We start from the raw sequence: 23,025 nt of genomic DNA on the forward strand, positions 1-23,025 counted from the left end.
TATTTTCTTTTAATATTTAGAAAAGTTTTTTTTTTAATGTCTTTTACAATAAATCAGTTTGCATCATTGGTGAACACAGCTAGTAAAAGATGTGTCATTAACATTAATTTCCTCCATCACCAATAGAATGTATTCCATGTCAAGATTATTTGTTATGCCATATGTATCATCTGTTTATTTGTTTAATACACATTCACATTTTTTTTGATACACCTGTTGACACAAATCAAGGATAACATTTAAAAAAAACCCACACTTAATTGTAATGTTATCGACAAAAAGTTTATTTATCAACTACAACTACTGTTAGACAATTTAGCAGCTTAAAATCTGTTTCATACATACCTGTATTAACTGCATAGGAAAAAATTATTTTAAAAATACTTGTGGTATTTTTTAAATATTTAATGCACATGTGATTTTTTTAAAAAGCTGTAAAAAATACTCTCGCAATATAAAAAATGACGTTATTTATGCAATGCAGTTTTTTTTAATTAACCTAGTTAGGAAAAAAAATTCATAAAAAACGTTTTAATAACAAGCTTTTATGTAATGATGCACTAAAAAGTAGAAAATAAATTATAGACTACTATTTAAATAACTATATATATATATATATATATATATATATATATATATATATATATATATATATATATATATATATATATATATATATATCAAAGTACACCTGCATATGCAAGTTTTATTACACCCTTTTTTGAGAATACTCCTGCAGAGGTTTCTGCGAACAAAAATATTAAAATTTCGCAAGGGCGGTGCCCCACAGGGCACGGTTTGATTCTTCTCTAAATACAGTATATAAAAATAAAAATCGATTGCGGTTTGACACCGTTCATGTGATCACCATGTAACTTTGGGGAGTTGATGAGAATACTCCTGGGAAGGATTCTGCAAAAAATCGATTTTTGTCAATACGCGGTTACGCATCCATGAGTTCCAAAGCTGCTATCTTAGCACTTTGTATCCGTTTATTGAGCGTCCTGCACAGGGGATAAAGGGTTTTACTATATTCAGCGGTTAAAGCTGCAACAGACACAGTCTCCGGCGCCCCGCAGGGTGTTATTTGGCTCCCCGGGCTTTCCTGTAAGCGAATGGCGCCTACATTCGTTTTAAGTAGTGTGATAGAAAGTACGATAAGATGGAGTATTAAAGTCGTTAACTAATTTGAATCAGGCGCGTCCGCTGGTGCCCCGGCAGGGTGCGATATGACGCCCTGTGTGCGCTATGTCGCCAGCGTTAGTTTTAACGAGCACCCTACAAATTGACACGATGGCACACGACATTCGTTTATTAAATCGAGCCAGGGGCCGTACGCAGCGCTCCTGCCGCAGTGTAACCGAGGGCTCCTGTGAGCACCTTCCAAGGCTTTCCCCAACATCTGGGAGATCACCGAATGTGTGTACTACCTCACCATTACGGAGAGTGATTAAAGCACACTCAAGGCTTTCATACAGTAGGCCTTGGTGTGTGCTGGGCAGTAGAGTAGGCAAACTTATGCCCCGACAAATACGATCCAAGAAATATAGCGCAGGCATTGTTTACATTTCAATAACTCAGTGTTAGAAACCAATTCACATGTCTAAGAAATTAGGATTGGTAACGCAATGATGAAACCCTCTTAAAATCTTACGTCAGACTTTCTTTGGAGAACGCGGCAACGCGCGGGAACGGGCACGCTAGTGTATATATATATATATATATATATATATATATATATATATATATATATATATATATATATATATATATATATATATATATGTATTATATATATATATATGCCCTTTGCAGAACAACTCAGAGAACAGAGACAAATGGCGGAAAATTATGAGGAATCAACTGTGGCGTACCAACCCCCCTAATGAGTGTTAAGTGAAGATACATATGTATATTCATAAGCATAGATACATATTAATAACGGTATCAGCCCTACATAGATTCTATATGGTCTTTTCTTGACTCGACGCTCCTCCTATCCCGAAAACCATTGTACGCCTCTGTATGCCTCAAATGACCCTTAACAATATAAATTCGGCATACATCTTTGAAAATCCTGGTTGGGCCTTGTGTATGCCTACAACGGAACCGGAAAAATAGGATATCGTTAGGCCTAAGTTATGATAAACGACGAATACTAGATCTAGATCTATGCGTCGGAAGGAAGTATCATAAAGCTTAAGCCTAATTTTATATTTACTTTTTTGAGTAGGTCTACTTTTTGTCCGAATAAGACCAATATGCATATACATTCCTAAGTTGCAAAAATTATAATTCTTTTTTTAAGAAGTATTTTAGTTAAATAATTTAAAATAGTAGGTCCAGATCTCCTTCATAATGTCATATCGATACTTTACTGGCTTCGATATTCTCATCTTTTGCCTTATGTGTACAGGATCGGTGTTCTAGGCCTAACGAACGTTCAATAGCTGGCAAAATCCCATAGTTAGGTTAGTTAGTCCTTTATCAATCTGTCGTAATCCAGCAGCTCTTTTTGTTAACTTATTGATGAATTTTAAATTTAATAGTATTAATGCATATTCTTTACAGATTTTACTAGAATCTAATCATGATGGCCGACGAGAATGGAGAAACAGATGCTATTCTCGGAGAGGATTCCTCAATATTAACACAAGGAAGCGGGGGTGACGCCACGAACATCACTGAAGATAGCGGCGTAGAAGACCCAGTAAGATATATTTTCTAGAATCTAGAACAGATCTAGATCTAATTACACTTAATAAAGTATATAGTATATAGGCCTAGGGCCCTACTAAAAATAGATTACAACTAAAGTTAAAAGTTGTTATTGTTAGTTGTGTTAGTGTTAGGATCTAGATTTCTAGAATAGATCACTTTTATATTTTAAACTTTAAGAAGTGACTTTATCAAACTCAAGAATCTAGAGATCTACTCTACTACTTAGAATACTAGAAATCTAGATTCTAGCTGCTTGTCTGTCTTGTGTTTCAGTTTAGACTGTGAGACTCGGCAATCTACATCCCAGAATCAAATTGGGGGGGGGGGGCTCCAATAACTGAAACGAAGTGACTACTCGGAAGATTTTTCTCCCTAATGTCTCCACTAAGTCAGCAAAAGATAGCTCTGCACATGTGCAGTGACCTAGGGTTAGGATTAGGGTTGGTGTAGTGTAAGGGTTCTGCAGTTGCAAAACACGCATACGCAGTACCATCGAAAACATCGCAGCGATGGCAAGTCGTAGTTTCTCTCCATTGCGCATGTGTCTTATAGCATCGGCCTAACTGAAAACTTGGCCAGTCAAGTAAAACTCCAGTTAGATCTAGACTAGTATTCTAAAAAGATCTAGCTCAATTTTAGGCTACCGGCTACATTTAATTTAAGCTTTATTTTTCCTTTTAGGTCATTTTAGAAGACTAAAAAATAATATTATATTGCATTCAGTGCCATCAATAATGCCCAGGCCTGGGCTTAATTTTTAGATTTTCTTTCTAAATCAAAAATTTACCCAATTGAAAAGTTTCAATTTTTAAAAATTGCACGCCATTCCTGGGAAATCTATCGAATATTCGAGTCCTAGATAAACATTGATTTCAAATAAATATTTTGTGTTCATTCGAATTAAGAGGCTCTTTTTATAGGCCTAAAATGCTTGTTTAAAAACAGTTGAAGTATAGAATGTGTAAAATTATTTCATATTTGTAAGTTTTCAAATGTTTGAGTGTTTAATTTTTAATGCATAGTCTATTGTTGTGCACTAAGATCAAGAAATGATGTTTATGCATGTTAGACTAATGAGTAAAATGAATACAATATGAATAACTGATCTTGATCATTTTTGCCATTTTCTTAACTTTTTTTTTACCATGTCAAACATTTTTTTATGTTGAGATTTCCATTTCAGGAATTGGAAGCAATTAAAGCAAGAGTACGGGAAATGGAAGAGGAAGCTGAAAAATTGAAGGAGATGCAGACAGAAGTAGATAAACAGATGAATATGAGTTCTCCTACAGCAACACGTAAGTTTAGACTGCAATGCCCATTAAGCTTTTTTAAAAATTTATATTAACTTGTTATTCTGCTGTAATATTAGTTTCACAAAGTTTTAATTTTTAAAATTAGCTGCAGCGGTGCCATTTCCTACGCCAGAAGAAAAACAAGAAGCTGACGGGAAGTCAATTTATGTTGGTAATGTAAGTGATGATATATTAGTTTATAAGCTGTAGCCTATACACTGCATTTTTCACATAGTTAAGCAATACAAGTTGTTTTATGACAGCTTAACTATAATCTGTACTCTAACAGTGTTTGTAACAATGATTGCAGTTTTCTCCTTGTTATTCCTTCGATTGGTTTAACCCATTTTGTTGCCAGGTTGATTATGGTGCTACAGCTGAAGAGTTAGAACAGCATTTTCATGGTTGTGGTTCAGTGAATAGAGTAACCATTTTATGTGATAAATACACCGGACATCCTAAAGGGTAAAACGTTAACATCACGTTTTTTTTTTTAGATTTATAGTGTGACTTTTTCTTGACTGATCATGAGATGATGTTTTTGCATGTTAGACTCATGATTATTGTGATTACACATTTCTTCCTGATCTTGATCAGTTAAATAATTTGTACTATGGTGCAACAATTAAATTGTATTTAGGCCTATAGTTACTATATAATAAAATACGAAGATATAATTTCTGGTTTCATCAGAATTCCAATTTTTTAAAACTTAGTTGTTGCCTCCTCTCTTCTCTCCCCCCCCCCCCCCCCCCCCCCCTTGAATTTTTGCACATTTTAAATATTTGAAAAAAAATAGAAATGACCATTACTAAAACAGTGTGGACTTGCACAATCCCCATCCCCCCCAGGTAGCTACAGTGGATCTGTTGACCTCACCAAAGCCCCCAAGTACCTGTTTAGTACTATTAGTACTTCCTGTTTGGGAAAATATAATATAGGCCTACTGTGACCCAGTGACTTGTTTATACATAATGGAGAATTAATTTTACGTACTATATTTCATACTAGTTGCTATTACAAAAGCATAAATAATAAGGCTTGACTATCAAAATTGTTTATTTTGATTTAAATGTTTAATAAGTATTAATTCTAAACCATTTATTAAAATTAATTTCAGACCCTTTTAATTTTAGAAATTTCTGTGTCTCTTTACAGGTTTGCTTATATAGAATTTGCAGACAAAGATTCAGTTATAACTGCAATGGCTTTAGATGAATCCCTATTTAGGGGCAGACAAATTAAAGTAAGTGGCTGGTAGTTTTGGTATAGTATGACTTCCTACTTTTGGTCGCCATAGGTAGGCATATCTTGTTAAATTAAAGATTTCATACTTTGGTGTAGCAACCTTCAAGGTTAACACATTGTTTTTATTCACCCTTTACAGTCCTGTGTGCCCACGGTCGCCCTACTATGTTAAGTTCCCTTTCAAACCTGACATCTATGGGGCAAGTGAAGCAGAGTTCACTTGTTCCTGTGACCTCTGCATATGAAGGGACAGTGTGATTAGCACTTTGCCCAGCTGCCTTTACTTACCCATCAGAGCTGGGTTGTCTCAGCGACGGTCTACTGACTTGACCCCGTTAGACCACTCCGTCCCCTTTGTATAATACATTTATTAACATGTAGTAGCTTAAGTCTGGTTGGTAACGAGATTTTGAAGATACCGGTGTAAGCGGGAAATAACACTAAAGTTAAGAATTTTTCTCAAAATTACTGGCAATATAATTAGTGAATTTAAATTTAATTAAAATGCTTCTGCAGTTGAATTGGGTTTTATTTATAATGTATTTATTGAAAAAGAAAGTAGCCCCAGTGACTTAGTTGAATTTTTTTGTTAGCGTTTAAAATAAAAATAAATTATAGGAATATTAATAGAAGTTTTGTTTGTTTTTCTTGAATTAGTGTTATTTTTATTAATTATTTGTAAATTAATAAGCTATTTAGCTTCATCCTTACTAAACTTGACCAGTTTTATGTATATTGCTTTTTAATTTTTTTAACGCTAGTTAAAAGGAGGGGAGGAAAATAGTTTTGATGCCCAGGACGGTATATGGTTAAACTATTTGCTAATTCATCTGTATGTTTAAGCACAAATGGTGTGTGTGAAAATAATTGCAGCAACTTTTTTTAGGTAGTTCCAAAGAGAACAAATCGTCCAGGTATTAGCAGTACAAACAGACGTCCTAGGGGCAGGGGTGTTGCACGAGGTGGTGGAAGAGGTGCTGCTCCATACTATGCTGGTGCATTTACACCGAGAGGGCGTCGACCTTTTGGGTATGTATATTAGATTGGGAAAATTAGGCTGTTAGAAATATTAATTTTGCTATTGGTTGGTGTTAAGCTGCTTGACCTCCTCAAAATTATGTTCCTTTATATAGAGCTATCTTTTTGTCTCATACGCCAATGTTACTTTATTTGCAGGAGGTATCGCAGGGCAGCTTATTACAGTCCTTATTGAAACATTCACTGCAAAAAAAAAAAGAAATAAACCTAGAAAAATATTGCTAAACTATTTTAAAAATTCAGATTGAATTTAAGATCTTAAGATATTTTAATGAAGTATCCAGTCAAATTGCGTTTTCAGCATTTAAGTTTAGCTGTAGGCTTTACCACAGCATCTTTACAGTTTGATTCCACGTGGCACAAATTATGGGATTAGTTGCGATAGTCTCTGGGTTAATCCATGCAAACGTAAAATAGTCTTCCATACCGTCCATTTCTTTTCTTGAAGCTTTCTTGCTCATTGCATTGTTTCTTTAAGCATTCTTGGACATCGCTCTCCAGTTATTTGCAGGCATATCTTTTAAACACTAACGAGTATTTCTCTTTTTCAGGCTTGCATCAGCACTTCAGGTGCCATGCTAGATATTTATTTTTGTTTGATTCTATTGATAACTTTGCACCCTACATAACTTTAGTGCATATTAAAGAGATGGGGGTGGTGGGATTAATGTTCACTGTAAAAAAAAAAATTTAAAAAAAAAATGAGAAGATTGGAAGAAAAAAAGTGGAATCAAAGTGGAAAAAATAATGCAATTTAAAAAAAAATTTGAAGGAAAAAAATCTTAAAATGTAAATATTGTGGAGAAAAAAAGAACTGATGACAGAGAGGAGTAAAAAAAAATTGTGTGAGTGGAAGTTGGTCTAAGGTGCAAGCATTTAAAGCATATCTTATATGCAATGTTTTTATCCATGTTTGTGTTAATTTATGAAATTCATGGTTGGTGTAACTGTTATATACTGTTTAATTTTATCAATTAAACTATTGAAATAAATCCAGTCTTTATTCTTTTATCACAAAATATAAAATTTTTAGTGTGCTTATGAAATATTAAAGTCATAAACAGTTATTTAACAATTTACAATCAAATACATATTGGAAGACTTTGTCTTAAGGAAATATTACAAAAAAAAAAAAGAAACATTAACAGGAAATACAACATTTTTCAACAGCATATGCTAGCAAATATTGGAAATTGAAAGCTATTAAATTATAGACAGTAATTTGATACATTTTAAGTATTGCAAGATTAGAATGAGGCAAATCTGCATGGTTACCAGTATATAGAGGTATACAATTTAAGATTTAAAAATATATAGGGAAAATTCTTTTTTAATGCTTTCACTGAAATTTCTCTGCATGTAGGCCTTTGAAATGTCAGAAAGGAATTAATTTATTAATAGGAGGTATTACTAGTACTGTTAAGATATGTATGATAATTGATAAGTAAACCCTTCATTACCAATTTTAATAATTTGAATTTAATAGTCACAAAAAGATTCATTTATAATATGATTATGCTTTGAATATAATCAGATCCCAAACACATTAAGCTATCAAAAATATGCAAGCATAAAGTTGTATAACTGAAAGAACATTTGATTACTTTACTTCAATTTTTTACTCCTTATCACAGAATTTTAATATTTTACTTAATATTAATATTTGAGTTTTAAAAAGTGTGAGGAGACATAAAACGGTCAATACAAGCATGCATCATCGGCAAAAACCTGAAAACTTGCGCTATGTAACTGATTTGATTGGCTTCTATCATTTATCACAGTGAAAGAAGAATCTGTATAAGGTGGTGGAGGATCATCAGAGAGTTCAGAATAGGGAGGAGGGTCTTGAGGTATCGCTTCAGGATCAAAGGCATAACCTGATAGATTTAAATTGTGGTAAAAGTTGGTCACATCTGATATTGTGCTGGAAGCCAGTGAAGAAATAATGCTCTCACTGCTGCTAGATAGTGCTTGGTTTAAAGTGTTTATTTGATTGCTCATCACAATGGCTCGAACTGATGATATGAATGAGTCTGGTGACAGTGGATTGTTAAGTGAATCATTTACTGTGTCATGTTCTGGCTCATCTGTTAGTCTCCCAAACCTATGGAGATTATTTTCAAGCCAACAGTTGGGAGAAAAATTCTCAATTGAACCATGACCAAACAGTACATTCTGAACATTTATCCCTGTAAGACATTTTGGTATGAAGCTTTCATTAGTGGATCGATATTTTGGATAATTAGTTTCTCCAGATGTTTCACAAACTGGCGTTGATTTTGTTCTCTGCAAAAATCTTTGGTTAGATCTAGAGTGTTGGCTTTGAGTATTGTGCTCAAAACTGTAGAAGGCACTAGAAGTCCTTTGTCGTAGCTTTGATATTAATCTGCCCCAAAATGTATGGTTTTCCATTTTCAGCATGTCTCAGTGATGTAAAATCTCTCCATTATCATTTTAACCTCTGGAATTAAAAATTTTTTTTTTAGATTTAGATCTCTAGACTTTTTGAAAAAAATGAATTGTCATCTTCATATGTTCACCTTCTTCAGACTCGCCTAGCTTTTTTATTTTTAAAATTTTTAGTAATTTTAGAGAAGGAAAATAATTTAAAAAAAAAAAAGATTTAGTGAGCCTCCATCAATTGTAATATAAAAGTAAGGTTTGGGCAAGCAATTCAGTGAAATCAAGTAGTAGAAATTTAACAAGGTTTATGAGGAAGTGACAATAAGGTACCACTTATTGGAAATGCCTTTGAGTTTAATAAAATTATAAAACCTTCATAATATGTAAAAGAGAAGATTGCAAAACAAATGTTCCAATTTACTACAAAAACAATTTTTGCAATTGAATTAATATCTGTTAGAGTTAGGCCCTAAATGCTTCTATGTGGAGTAATATAAGTAATATAATGTTTGAAGGAATTGACGCCATTCGACAAAAAGTTAAGGGATGACACCAAATACAACGTCCACCCAAGTGGATTGGGGTGAAACCACATAGGAAATTTATAAATCTGCATATCATTCAATTCAATTAAGCAAATAATTACTATAATTCTTTCCTTTCTTTTACTGATTTTTTTAATCCATGATTTCTGATATTTTAATGGGTTATTTTTCTATTCTATCAAAAGTTGTGTGATATATGACTAAAATCAATTTGTGTCAATGTCTTAAATATTTTTCATTTAAATATGTAATAAGTTAAATGAAAACATTTTGTTTTTTAACTACTACTTAAAAGTGGGTATTACAAAATAGCACAACTTTTGAAACTTAAGCGACGAAATGAATAATGGACACCATAAGCAATCAAAAGCGAGCAACAGATGAATAGATTGCCATACTGATAAATTTGGACACTGTCGCCACGAAAAGAGTGGCCAAACGTTTATAAAACAATTCACACCTTAAGTCAGTTTGATCTTTAAATTTTATATGCAATGGATTATATATGTTAAATTATTTAAATTGATTACAAATTTAGTATACCCATTAATGGATAAGAGCTTCTAGCAGATTGAAACGTTATAAAAAAAGTATTTGCATTAAAATTTGAAGGACAAAGTTCAGTCAAAAGTGCGTAGCTTAAAAAAAATTACTGTCACTAATATCGTTTGACGTGTAGTAAAGAACATTGCATTTTGACCAATAACTATTAGATCTAGATCTATATACAATATTTTTCTCAAACAAGTGTAACATTAAAATACCTATAGGCCTATAATTCACCTGTAACGGGTACCAACTGCTAATATATATATATATATATATATATATTAATATATATATATACACATATTACATATATATTTTTTTCTCGGGGTGGGGGGGGGGGGGTGGGGTTGACACCCGACCTTCCTACACCACTGACAAGCAGTAGTAATCAAACACAGAAGATGGAGTTGGTTGGGTCATGTGCTTAGAGAATGAATGGGCCAGGACTGCTCTCAGATGGACACCACAAGGCAGACAAAAAACATTGGAGAAGATCAATGAAAAAGAGTTGAAGGAAAGATCAAAGCTAAACTAGTCTTAAAGTTAAAGACTTGAAAAGGCCTAACAGTAACATTTCTAACATTAACAGTGCAACAGGTTGAGGCTAACTAACTAAAATTAAAATATCACTCTTCTCTTACCTACACAGACTAGTCTAGAGTGTCGCTACATCACTACACTTAACACTACACTACTATAAAAAAAGTATTTAATAACTATAAACTGGGAGAATGTTTACACCAGTGTCCGATAATGGAATCTTCTTTAAAAAAGGGGTGTTAGGTTACTGGTAGTTAACTAAATACACTCATGGCTGGCTAATGTCAATGCTAACCCTGTCCCTAACCCTAACCTCAACCCTGGTCCACCCATATACGACTAACCCTAATTTCAAATTTCTAACCATAAATTAGTCAAGATTGCAATACTACTACTAACAACATAACACCCCTTTTTAAAAGAAGATTCCATTATCGGACACCGGTATCTATAATCATCCTTATTTTATATTTTTAAACTATACTTAGTACTAGATCTAGAAATCTAGCTCTAGAGTAGAATCTAGATCAAAATATAATAGATCTAGACCTAGAATCTAGACATCTAGTCTAGATCTAGTCAACTAGATCTAAAATCTAGTGTCTAGTAGTAAATAAAATCTCCCAAAATAATATTAATAAATAAAAAATATAGATCTAGGCCCTACTTTTTTTACTTAATACTTTGATAATCATATTAGCCTACTAATAAACTATTATTAGATCTACTTACTTAGATATAGATCTAGAATTTCTAGAATCTAGATTCTAAATCTAACAGAAAATACAATAAAATTAATAGATCTAGAATCTAGATCTAGATCTAGAACTAGATCTAGACTCGAGTTAGTCTAATAATAGTAAAATAGTAAAATACGGAAGTAAATAGTCTAGATCTAGATTCTAGACGTCTAGTGTCAAACTTCGGAGCAATGCGAGTCACTAAAATTAAAATAAAAAAAAAAATCATATTAAAAAAAAAAAATAACAATGCACTAAAAAGTAGAAAATTTCTTTAAATATATAATACACTACTACTACTATTTAAATTAATAAATAACCAGACTTATAAAGAAAAGCGCGGGTCACTATAAATAATAGTATAGGGGTCGTCCATAAATGACGTCACACTCGTAGGGGGAAGGGAGGTCCGTAATTTTGTGACGGTGTGCGATGAGGGGGGGGGGGGGGGGGGTTCAGATGGTGTGACGTCACTTTTTTTGCATTATGTTAGATAGCAAATGTTAGATAACTAATTTTAGCCAATATTTCGCGTTTTAGAAAACGGTTATAATAAATTGTAATAAGAATTGATCAAAATACTCTTTGTTAACAGAGTTCAGACAAGATGTTGGGAAAATATCGATGTTTTAAGAAAACTTCAACAGCAATTTTTAGGGGGGGGGGGGGGGCTGAGGTGTGACGTCATTTTAGGGGAGGGGGTCTGGCTTTTTGTGACGACGTGTGACGGAGGGGAGGGGAGGTAAAAATTATCAACAAAAGCGTGACGTCATTTATGGATGACCCCATGGCATATTTTTTAAAAAATTATCTATTGGATACTTTTAGTACTAATGTTTAGGAAGGGACCCGGACGCTTTTCTTACGTAACAGTTATTTACAAAACATGAAAAATAGGAAATAAAACAACTAAACAGCGGCGTATGTTACACCGCGGGTCAGCTCGTTCTATGGTCCTATATTTTGCTAATTTTTTGTCTTGGTGTCACCCCCTACCCTAAATGGTGTCACCCGGTGCGGTCCGCACCCCCCCCCCCCGCCTCCGCCTTGCGAGGTCTCTGGGTAGCGTGACAGTTTGTGAAACAGTAAATTTGATTAAAACTGTGTACACTAGTGACTAATGTATATTTCATTGGCTATAGAGTATATCAATTATATGCAATGCTAATGCGTTTGCTCCAACTACCTCAGGTCGATACAAAACATTTTAACATAAGTAATAAAAACAAAATGCAACAATGCTCTTCTCATACCTTTTTATATGACAAAACATGGTAGATTTATTTCCTTAATGGTCTGGGTCATGTTAGTCCAATAATATACGAATTCGAATTACAGCTTATAATGCTCAACACAGCTTATTTAATAAAACATGGAGAAAGATTCCTGACACCAAGAAAAATGAATACCAATATCGTCTAACAGATTAGACGTAGACACAATGTTATAATGACTTGTTGCAAAAAAAAAAAAAATATTGATTAAACCAGAAAATCTCTTGCACTGCCTCGACCCAGAATAACATCGTCATCACCAGCAAATTGTTCGATACTGTAAAACCTGGGCGTGCCACGGTGAAAGAGCAGTAGGCTATTCTTTGTCTATATAGTATATATTGTTATATAAAAAAATATATAAATGTCTGCCAACCCGTCGCGAGTTATTGCGATCTAAGAAGAAGGAATTTAATTCAATATGAGTATTTAACTACAAAAGAACGCATAATCTTAACGTTTGTGAAATATTTACTATGTAAGACTGGGTATAAACTCCAATTTTGTGTGAGGCGTACGTCGTCCAAATATAACAACGGGGTATCAGTTTGCGCTATCAGCTGATATTAGTGATATTCCCCGGCTTGGACACCAAATCTATAATTTTAGGTTGACTGTCACTCGATTTATTTGTGTGGGAACCTTGAGTCTGTATTAATCAGCAACCCCCTCCCCACGGGAGCGATAAAACACCGCCTAAGTGCTACTACAGCAGGGGCGTCAGCCCGGTTAGATTTAGTTATTTAGAAGTAGGCCTACACCGCGCCCCCAGTTTAGCGCTTTCAAACAGATGTATATAGATCTATCTTTTGCATTTGAAAACCATCTTTTAAGTTAAAATTTGTAAAAAAAGTTTAATGTTGTAATCAAATAAAGTTTATTATTTTTATTAACAAGCGTGAATCCTATACAATAGAAGATTGACCATAGGTATAACTAATTAATTATATCAATTAGGCCTAATCATATTATTCATATGATTGAAATGCAGTTAAGTTATAGATATATATTTGGCAAAACTTTGTGAATTTCAATTGTTATGGCTATGAAAATTTACGAATATAAAGTGAATTTTATTTTTAAAATATATATTTTAATAAATATATGGAAAATAATTAATAAAGTATGAATTCGATACTACACTTCTATACAACAGGTATCAACATTGCAACGGTGACTGTTAATAGAAACGTTTGTTCACGTGACAAAAAAGGTACAAAATGGCGGACAGTCTGAATCCTTTTATCGATTCAGCTGTTCCCGATGTTGATATGGAAGAGGATAACGATTTTGTTGCTGATTTTTCATCACGCCCTGTTCACATACAGCGCGCAGAAAACATAGACATATCATGGGACAGTGTTGCAGCAAAGCTACTAAGAGATAATTACATTTTAACCGCCTTAGAACTTTATACGGAATTCATTGAATCAGGAAGAGAACTTCCAAGGCTCCGAGACTACTTTTCAAACCCTGGAAATTTTGAGAGAACAAAAGAAGATTTGCCTTCGCCAACTTTGCGTAAGTATAATAATTTAAATTGGTAATCTATCGTTTTATGTACGTAAAATCGTCCGAGGCTCGTAATGTGCGAACAAGTTGCCTCATTTGGGAGCTAATATTTCTCTTTTTGAACAAAACAAAGGGTATTTTTCATTTTGCCTATTATTAATATTTAATATTATTATTTTGTCCTTTTGGTTTTTAGCAGTTGTTAGTAGTTACTGTTAAGTAGTGTTAAGTGTTAGTGTTCGTTACAGGGATGAATTACATTTTGGTTGATCTTTTTAAAACTGCACACCCAATAAATTATAAAACGTTTTTTTCTTATCCGCTTTTCTTATCCATAAAACCTTAAAGTAACTATTATATTATATTTAGGTCTCTTGTAGGTTATAGTTTACTAGTGGGGACAATTGTTGTGTGATTTAAGATAAAATTGGCTGATCATGTGTTCCTAGTTCAGAATATTGTCTTGTTTTCCTGTTTTGTACAGCTCGAACTTCCAGTGTTCAAACATTTGATTCTCTTGACTTTGCCCGTTATTCTGATGATGGAGAAAGACAAGTGGACGAGAGGGTGGCAGGCAAGTAGAAGATCCTATTAGGCTTGTTTTGGTTTGTTTCACTAAGTTCTGTTGAGACAGAAACTTGTGATTTGTCTGATAAGAGAATTTAAAAAATTGTACTCTTCTGTTGCAGTGCTTGAATTTGAGCTGCGGAAAGCTCAGGAAACAATCAAATCACTGAGAGCCAGTCTCACTCAACAAGCAGGTTAACACACAGTTTGCTCATCCTTGAATGTTTTGAGCCATTGTTTTTATTTGTCTATGTAAAACAATAATTTGATGATAAGACTTAATTGTAGACTCAGACTGGAATTAACTTTTAACTTCAAAATTATATTTTCTTCTACCAGAAACAGAGTTATCATCTCCAGAAAGTCAATACAAAGGGGGTCCAAGTGGAGAGACTAGTGATGTTATTACACCAGTTGAGAAAAAAGCTCTTAACTTTTTAGTCAATGAATATCTGTTACAGGCAGATTACAAAGTAACTTCAGTAACCTTTGCAGAGGAGAATGAAGAACAGGTTGGTTTGCTTTTGAAAATATTGTTTATCTTGTTTTTGTCTTTGTAATGAAAATAGAGCTGGCATTCTTTTTGCATGCAGGATTTTGAAGATTGGGATGATGTAGGCATTAACATTCCAAGACCTCCTGGTCTGGTACATTTGTTTAAAGATTATAGTAGTCATGTTGCTCCAAGCAAAGAAACATCCGATGTTGGAATCAGCGTGGACATTGAGAGTGAGCACCTCAGCCAACTTGAAGCTGATTGGAGGGAGAGAACTCAAAGCTTGGTCAGTCTTCTTGTCTTCTGTCAGTGTTGAAATCAACCATAATAAAATTGATGGAATTTTTTTTTTTTTTTTGCTTAATTAGTAAGCTTTTCCATGCCTAGATTTGTAGGATAATTGTAAGGTTAAAATATGTTTTGTGTATTGATATGTCTGCTTGTCAAATCTAACATTGGTATGGTTTGAGAAACTGTTTACCATTTTGTCTGGCTACTTAGAGTGACCATACCTTCTATCTTAGAGTGACCATACCTTCTATCTTAGAGTGACCATACCTTCTATCTTAGAGTGACCATACCTTCTATCTTAGAGTGACCATACCTTCTATCTTAGAGTGACCATACCTTCTATCTTAGAGTGACCATACCTTCTATCTTAGAGTGACCATACCTTCTATCTTAGAGTGACCATACCTTCTATCTTAGAGTGACCATACCTTCTATCTTAGAGTGACCATACCTTCTATCTTAGAGTGACCATACCTTCTATCTTAGAGTGACCATACCTTCTATCTTAGAGTGACCATACCTTCTATCTTAGAGTGACCATACCTTTTGACAAGTAATTTAGGAGCCCACCTTTAATATTGACTGTCTTGTGTTGTGCAGGAATCACAGATAGCAACATTAGATAAACAGCTGAAGTTGTCGGCACAGGAGAATGAGATCTTAGCCCAGCAAGTTGACATTCTCAAAATGTAACTATTTTACACTGACATCTAGATTATATTACCTAGAACTATTATCTCATTTCCCCCCTGGTTGACCCTATCTTCCTGTCGCAGACCAACAACTTTTTCCTGTTAGCGTCTGCTCAAATTGTGGCCTTTTCGGGTCAGCGTGTCAACAGCGGGCCTAGCCATGCTAATGTGACCCTAGGTCAAATACCAAGCTGTCTCAACATGTACACTATTGTATTAGTAACATTTCTAGAAGCTGTACCTCATAGCTTCTTCATCCATGTTTATTCAATGAAAACCTTAAAGGAATTAAAGACTCAGCATGTGTAGAAGAGATGGGGTCCATTTGTTTCTTGTGTAAACTGACAAAACTAGTACACACATGTTTTAACACATCTTACTTAAAAGAGAAACCCATTATTTGAAAAAATGTCCTTAGTATAAATTATTTGACAGAGGTAAACCCCTGGAATCTCCCCCCCATCAAAGTTGGGCCACCCCTGAAGGATCTGCCACACAGACAAGCCCACATGTCAGTGACAAGTGTAACCATAGTCTGGTCAATGGGAGCAGCCAAGATGGGCATAGATCTGATAGACTTGACAGTGTGGGGCCACATGCACACAGTAGAGTGGGGGATACAGTGGACTCAACCTCTAGCGTTATAGGGGAGAGAGAGGAGGGGGAGGGGCAGGAGGAGGCAGATAAAAGACAAGTGGCAGCAAGTCTTGCAGAACCTGTCACAAATCACGACCAGAGTGAGCGAACAGATGACCACTCCAGCCAATTAGGAAACAGGTATGCAAACAACCACACTTACGAGAAGCTTAGCTTTTTTATGTGCTGATTTCTATCAACTATTCATTACTTTTAGCTTTTGTACATAATACATATAATAAATAAGTAAAAGTTAATAAACTCATAAATGTTCAACTATTTGACTAGGAAAATGACTGCATCATTCCGTAAAGCCCTTCTGGACGTTGCATTCCATGTTTCCCTAGACAACCGTATCGTTTCTGAGGTGAGAAATCTGTCTGCATGTTGTCTTGTGATTTGAGAAATCTGTCTGCATTTTGTCTTGGGATTTGGAAAATCTGTCTGTATGTTGTCTTGTGATATGAAAAATTTGATCCCTTGAGTTGTTGATTTTGACAGATGTCAAAAATTAACCACTCTGATGTGCATGGAGTTGTGAAAATGTTGGGAAGATGCCTACCTCACATAGTTCCTAATGTCCTTCTTGCCAAGAGAGAGGTCAGTTGTTGTTCTTGGTGTTAGATACACAATTGTTGTGTCCACTGTGGATATATGTGTCATCTTGTGTACGGCTATCCTTCAATTGTTATGTCCTCTGTGGTTATATGTGTCATCTTGTGCACAGTTATCCTTCAGTTGTTGTGTCCACTGTGGTTATATGTGTCATCTTGTGCACAGTTATCCTTCAATTGTTATGTCCACTGTGGTTATATGTGTGATGTTGTGCACAGTTATCCTTCAATTGTTATGTCCACTGTGGTTATATGTGTGATGTTGTGCACAGTTATCCTTCAGTTGTTGTGTCCTCTGTGGTTATATGTGTCATGTTGTGTACGGCTATCCTTCAATTGTTGTGTCCTCTGTGGTTATATGTGTCATGTTGTGTACGGCTATCCTTCAATTGTTGTGTCCTCTGTGGTTATATGTGTCATGTTGTGTACGGCTATCCTTCAATTGTTGTGTCCTCTGTGGTTATATGTGTCATGTTGTGTACGGCTATCCTTCAATTGTTATGTCCACTGTGGTTATATGTGTCATCTTGTGCACAGTTACCCTTCAATTATTGTGTCCTCTGTGGTTATATGTGTCATCTTGTGCACAGTTATCCTTCAATTGTTATGTCCTCTGTAGTTATATGTGTCATGTTGTGCACAGTTATCCTTCAATTGTTGTGTCCTCTGTGGTTATATGTCATCTTGTGTACGTCTGTCCTTCAATTGTTATGTCCACTGTGGTTATATGTGTCGTCTTGTGTACAGTTATCCTTCAGTTGTTGTGTCCTCTGTGGTTATATCATTATATGTGTCATCTTGTGCACGGCTATCCTTCAAATGTTAGGTCCACTTTGGCTATATGTGTCATGTTTATTGGTTTAGGAGCTGATACCGGTCATCTTGTGCACGGCTATCCTTCACCCTCAACCAAAGCAGAGAGATCAGTTGCTGAATATCTTGTTTAACCTGATCAAGAAGCCTGATGATGAACAAAGGTAACCTTTTTCCTAGCATTTCTGCTTGCTCGCCAAAATGTTTCTTGTCAATATTTGTTATATTATTTCATTTATTTTTGTTTGGACAAAAGAAAAATAACATCAGTAGAAAGTATAAACAACATCAGTAGAAAGTATAAACAACATCAGTAGAAAGTATAAACAACATCAGTAGGAAGTATAAACATCAGTAGGAAGTATAAACAACATCAGTAGGAAGTATAAACAACATCAGTAGGAAGTATAAACAACATCAGTAGGAAGTATAAACAACATCAGTAGGAAGTATAAACAACATCAGTAGAAAGTATAAACAACATCAGTAGAAAGTATAAACAACATCAGTAGGAAGTATAAACAACATCAGTAGGAAGTATAAACAACATCAGTAGGAAGTATAAACAACATCAGTAGAAAGTATAAACATCAGTAGAAAGTATAAACAACATCAGTAGAAAGTATAAACAACATCAGTAGAAAGTATAAACAACATCAGTAGGAAGTATAAACATCAGTAGAAAGTATAAACTTCAGTAGGAAGTATAAACAACATCAGTAGAAAGTATAAACAACATCAGTAGAAAGAATAAACATCAGTAGGAAGTATAAACAACATCAGTAGGAAGTATAAATATCAGTAGAAAGTATAAACATGAGTAGAAAGTATAAACAACATTAGTAGGAAGTATAAACAACTTCAGTAGGAAGTATAAACATCAGTAGGAAGTATAATCTATATATATAATTCTCCTCTGCGAGCCATTAGAAAACAAGCTGCAAGCGCCTCCTTACAGTCCCCTCTCTTTCTCTCTATCACTATCACTACCACCATACCCCACCCCCACATGGTCTGCTGAGCTGTGGTCACGTTAATGTTTACAAACCGTACAGCCAGGTTTAGTGACGGCTATTAGGGGCAGATAATTTAGTTTGAACCGACTTTAAACTTACAGGAGGTAACTAAGAGGAGGCTGCTTTCACGGGGGGGGGGGGGGGGGTGTAGGGTCGGGGTTAGGGGAAAGGAGGGGGGTTAGTGTTTTAAAGCAAATATTTTCAGTGGCAGCATTGGTACTGTCGAATTCACAAATTATGAATTACTGAAAAGTAGAAAATAAATCAACTAAATAGCGGCGTATGATACGCCGCGGGTCGGCTCGTAGAAAGTATAAACCACATCAGTAAGCAGTATAATAGAAAGCATAAACAACATGAGTAGGAAAAATAAACAACATCAGTAGAAAGCCATTTCAAACTTGAGATGTGTTGACTTTGTATTTCCTTACCATCCCAGGCAAATGATCCTGACAGGCTGTGTTGTTTTTGCTGAGCATGCTGGGGCAGATAGACTGGTGGAGGAACTTCTACCTCAATGTTGGGAGCAGGTAATGGGAGCAGCACACACCCCTCCCCTCCTGACAAATACCTACTGCCCAAAATTTACCTTAATCCTAACACTAAGGTGAATTAGGATTAAGTATTTGATAGTGTTAGGATTAGAGGTATGTTTTAGAATGTCTCACTAAAGCATGAAACTGATAGATTTCATCCTCTGCCTATTTCAGGCATTCTATGTGGGGTTTCATAGAACAGGTTAAGTAGCTAATCTTTTAGGAGAGGGAGGGTAGTTACTATGAGGTGAAACTGATCTGGGGGAGGGGGTGATAATGGATGTAATTGGGGTGGGGGTTTGACTCCAGCTAATACATGTATCTTATTTTAGTAACTGATAATGTTCTTTAAGTAGTTAGTGAGACTTCAGGATTGATTACATTCTACCTTGCGTATTCTTTCAGATAGGTCACAAGTTTGTTGAAAGGCGTCTTTTGGTGGCAGAAGCTTGTGGTGCTCTAGCGTCTTACCTACCAGTAAGTAATCTCACCTACCTGTAAGTAATCTCACCTACCTGTAAGTAATCTCACCTGCCTGATGTAATCTCACCTACCTGTAAGTAATCTCACCTACCAGATGTAATCTCACCTACCTGATGTAATATCACCTGCTTGTAAGTAGTCTCAGCTACCTGTAAGTAATCTCACCTGCCTGATGTAATCTCACCTACCTGTAAGTAATCTCACCTACCTGATGTAATCTCACCTACCTGTAAGTAATCTCACCTACCTGTAAGTAATCTCAACTGCTTGTAAGTAATCTCACCTGTCTGATGTAATCTCACCTACCTGTAAGTAATCTCACCTACCTGTAAGTAATCTCACCTACCTGTAAGTAATCTCAACTGCTTGTAAGTAATCTCACCTGTCTGATGTAATCTCACCTACCAGTAAGTAATCTCACCTGCCTGATGTAATCTCTCCTACCTGTAAGAAATCTCTCCTACCAGTAAGTAATCTCACCTACCTGTAAATAATCTCACCTACCTGTAAGTAATCTCACCTGCTTGTAAATAATCTCACCTACCTGTAAGTAATCTCACCTGCTTGTAAATAATCTCTCCTACCCGTAAGTAATCTCACCTACCTGTAAGTAATCTCACCTACTTTTAAGTAATCCTAATGGTTCCTGATTGTCGTGTAGTTCCTGTGTGTCATGTAGCTCCTGTATGTCATGTAGTTCCTGCATGTCATGTAGTTCCTGTATGTCATGTAGTTCCTGTATGTCATGTAGTTCCTGCATGTCATGTAGTTCCTGTATGTCATGTAGTTCCTGTATGTCATGTAGTTCCTGTATGTCATGTAGTTCCTGCATGTCATGTAGCTCCTGTATGTCATGTAGTTCCTGTATGTCATGTAGTTCCTGCATGTCATGTAGTTCCTGTATGTCATGTAGTTCCTGTATGTCATGTAGTTCCTGTATGTCATGTAGTTCCTGCATGTCATGTAGTTCCTGTATGTCATGTAGTTCCTGCATGTCATGTAGCTCCTGTATGTCATGTAGCTCCTGTATGTCATGTAGTTCCTGTATGTCATGTAGTTCCTGCATGTCATGTAGTGACTGCAACTGTCTGTATCGACAGGCTGAGATCCGCAGCTCCCTGGTCCTGTCAATGCTGCAGCAGATGATGATGGACGACAGAGATGAGGAGGTCAGAGAGGCTGTGGTCAAAAGCCTTGGGCTTCTCATGGGCTTTATTTGTGATGCTGACAAATACATGCAGGTTTGTACACAGTTTTGTACAGGTACATAGTTTTATGTAGGCTTGTACAAGCACATACAGACTTGTACAAGTGTGTACAGATGTTATTGACAGTGTGATTTGAATCTGACAGGTTTTTTTGACAGTGTGGTTTGTATCTGACAGGGCTATGAGCTGCTAATGACGGCACTGAAAGACTCAAAAGAGAAGGTCCACAGGGCAGCGTTACATGTCTTCTTGCCAGCCTTGGGCATGTGGTCCAGGGAGCTGGGGCGTCTAGAGCATCACCTCATCCACAACCTGCTCAAACACCTGGAGGACACAGTTAAGGCAACTCCATACTAGCCCACTGGGCACCTTTGTATACCTCACAGCTTTATCACAATGTTCAGGAACCTCCAGTGGATAGGGTGGATATTGGCACAATTTTATTATGTTCCTAAACAACCTAACTACACTCTTATATGTCAAGTACTTAGCTTATTTACTTAATTTTATTCGAGCTCCAGTGTAAAGGCTGTTTCATTAATTTGATAAGCATCAGTCTATAGGATATTTACACAAGAAAATTAATTCAGATGATCTTAATTACAAATTTAAAACCAAGATAGTTACAAAATCTCTGAAATATATATATGTAATATTTTGTGCTGGGGAGTCCTTGTTAGCTCTTATCTGAACCATTTGTTTGGACAAACACTGGATGTGCCTGAACAATTTATCCTTTGCAAGTTATTTGGTGGATGGTGTATGCCCATACAAGCTGCTCTCAAACCTGACCAGTTTGTAAGACTCAGGGGACTCAAGTAACATCTAAATATAGCAGCTCAGGGGACTTAAGTAACAAAGTAAGATCTAAATATAGCAGCTCAGGGACTTAAGTAACAAAGTAACATATAAATATAGCAGCCAGGGGACTTAAGTAACAAAGTAACAAAGTGACATCTTAATATAGCAACATAGGGGACTTAAGTAACAAAGTGACATCTTAATATAGCAGCTCAGGGGATTTAAGTAACAAAGTAAGATCTAAATATAGCAGCTCAGGGGACTTAAGTAACAAAGTAAGATCTAAATATAGCACCTCAGGAACTTAAGTAACAAAGTGACATCTTAATTTAGCAGCACAGGGGACTCATGTAACAAAGTAACATCTAAAGTGTACATAATAAGTCTAGGCCGTAACCTAGAAAACAAGATTTTTCTGAAATATTTCTTCATCTATTATATCATTAGTAACTATTTTTCATTATGTAATTAAATTTAAAAAATCTCATGAGACCATTACAAACTGGTAAAGGGATTGACATATTTAATCAGTTATTGTACAGGTAAATTATACTTTTTTTTTTAATCAGAGATTTTCTGTTTGTTTCTGAAAATGATATTTGATGAAGAAAATTTAATTTGTTTTAGCAGGCTTTATGCTTTAAGTTATCTCATTGTGCAAAATATATTCAATAACATCTTCCTAATGCAGTTGAATGATAAGATGAACTTGTGCCTAATTCAGCTGACTACTTTAGTATCTCACAAGTTAGTGGGTGTATCACAAGAAGTGAATGATAAGATGAACTTGTGCCTAATTCAGCTGACTACTTTAGTATCTCACAAGTTAGTGGGTGTATCACAAGAAGTGAATGATAAGATGAACTTGTGCCTAATTCAGCTGACTACTTTAGTATCTCACAAGTTAGTGGGTGTATCACAAGAAGTGAATGATAAGATGAACTTGTGCCTAATTCAGCTGACTACTTTAGTATCTCACAAGTTAGTGGGTGTATCACAAGAAGTGA

At 35.3% G+C, this 23,025-nt stretch overlaps 2 protein-coding genes and 1 long non-coding RNA gene across 5 annotated transcripts in view; 2 read left to right on the forward strand and 1 right to left on the reverse strand.

Moving 5' to 3' along the window:
* The window catches only part of LOC131936040 (RAB11-binding protein RELCH), a 114,129-nt gene that overhangs the window by 2,571 nt on the left and 88,533 nt on the right, over window positions 1–23,025 (forward strand). Inside the window, exons 2-15 of one of the 2 annotated variants that reach the window (XM_059292866.1) lie at window positions 13,510–13,874; window positions 14,350–14,439; window positions 14,555–14,626; window positions 14,772–14,944; window positions 15,026–15,214; window positions 15,820–15,908; window positions 16,347–16,688; window positions 16,836–16,914; window positions 17,049–17,147; window positions 18,026–18,138; window positions 19,430–19,520; window positions 19,932–20,003; window positions 21,110–21,250; window positions 21,395–21,559. In XM_059292866.1, the coding sequence (XP_059148849.1) occupies window positions 13,574–13,874; window positions 14,350–14,439; window positions 14,555–14,626; window positions 14,772–14,944; window positions 15,026–15,214; window positions 15,820–15,908; window positions 16,347–16,688; window positions 16,836–16,914; window positions 17,049–17,147; window positions 18,026–18,138; window positions 19,430–19,520; window positions 19,932–20,003; window positions 21,110–21,250; window positions 21,395–21,559 (2,016 nt within the window). In that variant the 5' untranslated portion in view covers window positions 13,510–13,573. Of the gene's footprint in view, window positions 1–13,509; window positions 13,875–14,349; window positions 14,440–14,553; window positions 14,627–14,771; window positions 14,945–15,025; window positions 15,215–15,819; window positions 15,909–16,346; window positions 16,689–16,835; window positions 16,915–17,048; window positions 17,148–18,025; window positions 18,139–19,429; window positions 19,521–19,931; window positions 20,004–21,109; window positions 21,251–21,394; window positions 21,560–23,025 lie in introns of those variants that run through there. The other variant, XM_059292865.1, reaches the window with a different exon arrangement.
* On the forward strand, window positions 2,382–6,982 carry LOC131936043 (polyadenylate-binding protein 2). Of its 2 annotated transcripts, none has more exons than XM_059292871.1 (8): window positions 2,382–2,471; window positions 2,572–2,710; window positions 3,905–4,019; window positions 4,123–4,193; window positions 4,375–4,481; window positions 5,175–5,262; window positions 6,151–6,293; window positions 6,854–6,982. In XM_059292871.1, exons 2-8 carry the CDS (start codon window positions 2,591–2,593, stop codon window positions 6,882–6,884), a joined length of 675 nt encoding a protein of 224 aa, XP_059148854.1. In that variant the 5' UTR covers window positions 2,382–2,471; window positions 2,572–2,590; the 3' UTR covers window positions 6,885–6,982. The 2 variants fall into 2 exon arrangements, with proteins under 2 accessions (XP_059148854.1, XP_059148853.1); XM_059292870.1 differs by lacking the exon at window positions 6,854–6,982 and adding an exon at window positions 6,441–6,547.
* Window positions 6,454–11,095, reverse strand: LOC131936046 (uncharacterized). The gene is made up of 2 exons (XR_009386005.1): window positions 11,007–11,095; window positions 6,454–8,763 (listed from the first exon to the last, which is right to left on the reverse strand). It is a non-coding gene; the product is annotated as an uncharacterized LOC131936046 (long non-coding RNA).

This window comes from Physella acuta, unplaced genomic scaffold (genome assembly GCF_028476545.2).
Source record: "Physella acuta isolate Inbredline_101_S28 unplaced genomic scaffold, ASM2847654v3 ptg000166l, whole genome shotgun sequence".
Taxonomy (NCBI): domain Eukaryota; kingdom Metazoa; phylum Mollusca; class Gastropoda; family Physidae; genus Physella; species Physella acuta.

Excerpts from the sequence above, each read along its gene's own strand:
- LOC131936043 (XM_059292870.1), top strand. The coding sequence starts at position 2,591 with ATGATGGCCGACGAGAATGGAGAAACAGATGCTATTCTCGGAGAGGAT. Across the intron at positions 2,711-3,904 it reads ATAGCGGCGTAGAAGACCCA|GAATTGGAAGCAATTAAAGC; the intron begins GTAAGATATATT and ends TTTCCATTTCAG. Across the intron at positions 5,263-6,150 it reads TTAGGGGCAGACAAATTAAA|GTAGTTCCAAAGAGAACAAA; the intron begins GTAAGTGGCTGG and ends AACTTTTTTTAG.